This window comes from Eucalyptus grandis, chromosome 4, assembly GCF_016545825.1.
Source record: "Eucalyptus grandis isolate ANBG69807.140 chromosome 4, ASM1654582v1, whole genome shotgun sequence".
Lineage (NCBI taxonomy): Eukaryota > Viridiplantae > Streptophyta > Magnoliopsida > Myrtales > Myrtaceae > Eucalyptus > Eucalyptus grandis.
This window is the reverse complement of record NC_052615.1, coordinates 14,726,361-14,731,467: the sequence shown is the minus strand read 5'-3', so window position 1 is coordinate 14,731,467 and position 5,107 is coordinate 14,726,361. Positions and strand designations below refer to the sequence as shown.

The 5,107-nt window shown below is 44.7% G+C and overlaps 1 protein-coding gene across 1 annotated transcript; it reads right to left on the bottom strand.

The window, feature by feature from the left end:
- Window positions 1–2,977: 2,977 nt before the first annotated feature.
- LOC104441162 (U-box domain-containing protein 8) lies at window positions 2,978–4,719 on the bottom strand. Its single transcript, XM_010054172.3, is given in 2 exon segments — window positions 2,978–4,286; window positions 4,289–4,719. Coding segments are annotated over 2 exon segments (1,107 nt in total). The 5' UTR covers window positions 4,440–4,719; the 3' UTR covers window positions 2,978–3,330.
- Between the last annotated feature and the right edge of the window lie 388 nt (window positions 4,720–5,107).

Genomic DNA, 5,107 nt, shown 5'->3' with positions numbered 1-5,107 from the left:
GATTATTTGATCTTTTTCAATATGGGGTTTTTGGAAAGTTACGAGCCCGAACCTTTCCCACATCTAATTCTAGTTAAATTGGGCGTGGGTAACATTCATAATGTGTTAATATTAAAAATTAGAAGAATAGTTGAAGAGAGTTTCTTTCCATAAGGATTGGAAGAATATATTGAAAAACACAATAGAAAATAAAAAGGTTTCCCTTAATTGCTGCCTCTTTTTTTTTGGTTGGTAATACGATTGCTCTTCATTTACTTAGCGAAGTTCGGAGAAAATACATCAAGAACATCGGCGCATAATAAATCAAATAAAGCTGTCGGGGGGTTAGTCACCCAATTTCTAAGAAGGTAGTTCTGTCGTTGGGCTTTTGCAACCCAGTCTACAGGCCTATTTGCTTCTCTACTGCAGTGGGCCAAAGAGAGGCCCTCTTTATCGATGTGAAATCACTAGGACTTCAGAAAAATTACCAATTCTAGATTAAAAAACCGCGAAATAAACTATTACAAGTATGCAATTAATTTATAATAGACCTGTAACGTAATAGCCATTATTGCAATGAACGTTGCTGTAAATTGTACTGCCAAGTTGCGCACTAATTACCGTCCCAAGACCATAAACTCCCGAAAGGGAAAGCTGTAGAAAAGAAGGTGATGGAAAATATAATCTGACAGAACCTTCTTATTCTCAAGTCAAGCAGAAAAAGTGATTTTATCAATTCACGAAGGCTAGATAGGTGACATGACGCCATTAGAAACTGAGGTCAAGTTGATCCAATTGGAAAATAGGTCCATAGACATATCTTCAAATTGACTTTTCTGATTTCAAATCGTGAACTGCATAATCACACTAATGCCTCCATTAGTCAATTCTGATTAATCTAATACATAGGATTACTATATTTACTACCAGCACCCCACATGTAACTCCTCGGATTAGGTAACCGCTAATTTGTCAACTCGAATATGGCCCCCCAATTGAATTTCATGACTTACTTTTAGGAATTTCAAAGTATCTACCTTTCAAGAAGAGTTAGGTCCGCACGAAATAACATATCGCCGACTTACATGATAAAGCCACCTTGATCACCCAAGGTGGTAAATATTCTTGAACATATCAAAATTTCGGTTGGAGTTTCAGGAACAGCATAACGCTTGTCATTGGTCATGGCAAGAATGGACCACATAATCCACTGACGAGAAAATCTGTTGTATCCTTAGATGTCTAAGGATCTTTGTCTACCAAGACATTCATAGGATATAAGGATTAATATTCCCAGACAATATTTTCCCGAGAACTTATTCTACCTCCTCTTAGTAATCTATTAAATGTTGTGTGTTTCCTTGAATTAGGAAAACTACCACAAACGGACATTATCTCCCATCCAATGATTGCTTACAAAACTCTATTTATGAAGATACCAAATACGTACTTAACTTTGGAGACCTGTTTGCACATTTATATCAATTATTCTCATGCCCCATTTACAAAAAAAAAAAAAAAATCATTTTCTTCCAAAAATGGTGCATTTCCAGATCCCAAATCCTCGCAACCACACAACATTCAAAACCGCTTAAATTCGAAGCAAGATACTGCAATGAGTTTGCAAGAACCAATTATTTGGTATTTTCCAATATAGGGTTTTCTTTAGAAGGTTACGAGAACCCACGTTACCCACATCTGATTCTAGTTAAATTTGGACGTGGGTAATATTCATAATGTGTAAACTCGTGTACAAACAATATTTTAGGCCGGTTCAACCCTTTGGACAAAACATGCCAAAACCTTTAATTACCCAAGGATGGTGGCTTTATAACCAAGACCTTTCTCTTGCTGACCACATCCCTCTTGTCCGCCGGCAACCACTGCCAAGCACGACGAATACATGAACCAATCAATGTGAACATGTTGCAGAGAAAGAGAAGACCAAATCAGGTCAACCAAGGGCAAACTCGTGCGCCTCTCCAGTTTCTTTTTAAAGTAACAAGCACAAGCCTTTTTTAATGCTCTCTTCAAGCTTGGCAGTTGAAGTGAAGCCAACGACAGTAGATGAGAGAGACCCACCAAACACGGATTGACCAGAGGAGAGAGTTTCAAGTCGGGTGACCCAACAATTGCCTACGGTAACCAACCCGCTGCAACTCCTATTTGCACCGCAATGAAGTCGAGCAAATTGCAAAATGAAACACATAAAGGAAGCAGGAGAAGTTACTGCACTTACTCGCTTGGGAAGGGTTGCGTCGGACAGCCGAGTTAAGGTCTCCAGCACATGTACTCGTACTATGGGAAGCCAGTCGACTGAAAGCTTGCCAAGGAAACTCTCGATATTGCAGCAATTGACATTTATTTACAATTGGCTTGATGAGCAGCAATATACAGGGTGAAGAGAGAGAGAGAGAGAGAGAGACTTTTCACTATATCCTTTGCCACCATAGTGTGTATAAACTATTTCTACATCAGGGTCAGCCTTGAATTTCTATATGCCAACTGAGCAAATGTCAATCATCTAAAAGCATCGCAAGGCGAATACAACTGATAAATGTTAAGACAGGGACAGTGGATCTAAGTGAAAAGAAAATTCTCCCTAAATTTCCTTCACTATGATATAGAACCAGTGGTATGAATGAGACCTTAGCTAACTCAAGGCCATTCAAAAAAAGCTAATCATGGCCAGACCAGATTAAACCATGAGGAGATAATGTACAGAATATCAGAAATCAAACAGGCAAACATCTTCGCACAGTTTGAACATGTCAAATTGGACAATTGGAATCACACTCATTTCAGACTCCCTCAATTCTACCATCAGAGAAACAACTAATTTGACAAAACGGGTAACACCCCTAGTACAGAAAAATGCCTCCAGTTTCCTTTTCTACCAGTCGCGAGCTTCAAATGGAAAAGCAAAACTCACCCTCTAGAACTAGCTTTCCTCCATTACTAGTATTACCAAACGAACCAAAAGAAGAATCTATTAAACTATCCAAACAGATTTCTTGAAGTCATTCGATCACAAAATCGGAGAAGAATGAACTTTCTTCATACCAGAAAATACAGAGCAATCAAGTAGAATTGGAGCAACAGCCCATGCTTGTTATCTTTATTCAAATATACAAGATACAGAAAACATGTCCATCAATAAAATCTAACTTTTTTTTTTGCCCTGTACAGAAATCTATCCAACAAAAGGTGAGAAAGACACAGGAACAACAAACCTGACTCGCCTATGCATCATTCAAAAACCGAACCTTGACCACAAAACACACGTCCAATTTCATGTCAACCCCTCCAAAATCATCCACAAATTTACCCCCTCAAATGATCATCTCATGATCAATTGGAATCACCCTGAAGAAGCTGAGCCAAGCTGGTGGCGTTCCTCCTAATCTTCTCGTTATCATCCTCCACCAAGTTAATGCACATCTCCAAAACCCCAAGCCTCCTCACTTCCACACAAATTCTCTCACTAAAACAACAGAGTGAATACAGAGTCAGCAACGCACATTTAACTCCCTTACAGCCCCCATTCCTCAGCACCTTCACCAAAACCCTCACACACCCATCACACCTCCCCATCTCTTCCCTCCCTTCCCTGCACTTGGCCAACATCGCCAACACCTCGACCGCCCTCTCGATCCCCGAATCCGCGGCCCTAATCAGAACCGGCACCGACCCGTTCGCAGCCGTCCGCTTCCGGTTCTCCGGGAACGAGCATATGGCGAAGAGCGCCGTCGCGGCCTCCTTCTTCTCCCTGACATTCCCATCCCTCAGAAGCGAAATCAGAGCACTAATCGCAAAAGGGTACTCACCGATCGTGGCCTTGTTGACTTCCACGACCGCCAAGCTGGTGATTATCGTGGCGGCCAGCGCCCTGCAGTTGGCCGAATCCGCCCTCAACGCGCCGACCATTTTCGAGACCGCCCCTTCCGCCACCAACCCCACCTTGTTATCATCGTCCAAGCTGAGATTGAGCAGCAAGCTCAGAGCCCTCTCGCGCATCAACCCATCATCCGAGTCAACGCAGCTGAGCACCACCGACGCGGTGCCCGACTCGGTGAGCCGCCGGCGGAAGACCGGGTCGCGCTTGGACAGCTTGGTCAGCCGGGCCAGAGCCTCGAGCTTCGCCTCGAGAGGGGAGGCGCGGGAGGTGAGGGCGGCCACGAGGGCGCCGGGCTCGGGCCTCGGACCCGGGTCGGGTCGGGCGCCGGAGGCGGGGGCGGGGGCGAAGTTGTAAATGAGGCTGCGGAGGGCGTGGTTGGGGATGAGGGAGGGGCGGTCGGGGAGGGGAGCTTGGTGATGGGGCAGGTCCGGTGGCCGGCGTCGAGCCACCGCTGGATGGAGGAGCGGTCGAAGGTGTGGCCGGAGGAGAGGATCACCGGGTCGGACATTATCTCCAGCGAAATCGGGCACCGGAAGTCGTCCGGCAACTGGGTCGTCGACATCTCCTCGCTCCTTTCCCTCTCCCTCTCTCCACCGAGGTCCGTCAATGGCGTCCTTGCTCTGCCGTTGCAGGGTTTATGAGGTTTTTGGCAGAGAAATTCTAGAGAGAGAAGCTATATAGAGAGAGAAACGACTCGAGAATTCGAATTGGAGACTGCTCCTTCTTCCTCCATGGGTATAAAGATTAAGCAGGAGCTTTTCTTTTTTCTTTTCTTTTTTTCTTTTATCTTCTTTTGGCCCGAAGCAGGTTGACGAAACGAGCTCGGCTTGCGGCTAAAGCTCGTTTCGGCAAACGTTCGGAGGATTCTGCCCGAATTACACTTCGGGAACCGCTTAGATTCGTCAAAGGTTCGACAGCATTTTTTTGATTACGCGTAGGTTTTCGCGACGGTGCGGTGATGTGTCGCAACACGTGCGTTCGGGCGAGTTAGGTCGTAAAGAGTTTGCTCGTGGTGCATTTGAAGATCGGCGGACTAAGGTCGTATTCAAATTTTCCTTTGACTGATATTCACTTCGATGCATCTTGTTTTAATTGCAAAACGTTCGAGATTTCACACTGGGTCTTAGATCGGTTTGTGCGAAGCGACACATGGTAGCGACTTGCCTTCAAAGTTCAGTACATGGAGCTTGACCCACGTGGATCTTGAACCAATACAATGAGAACAGACCA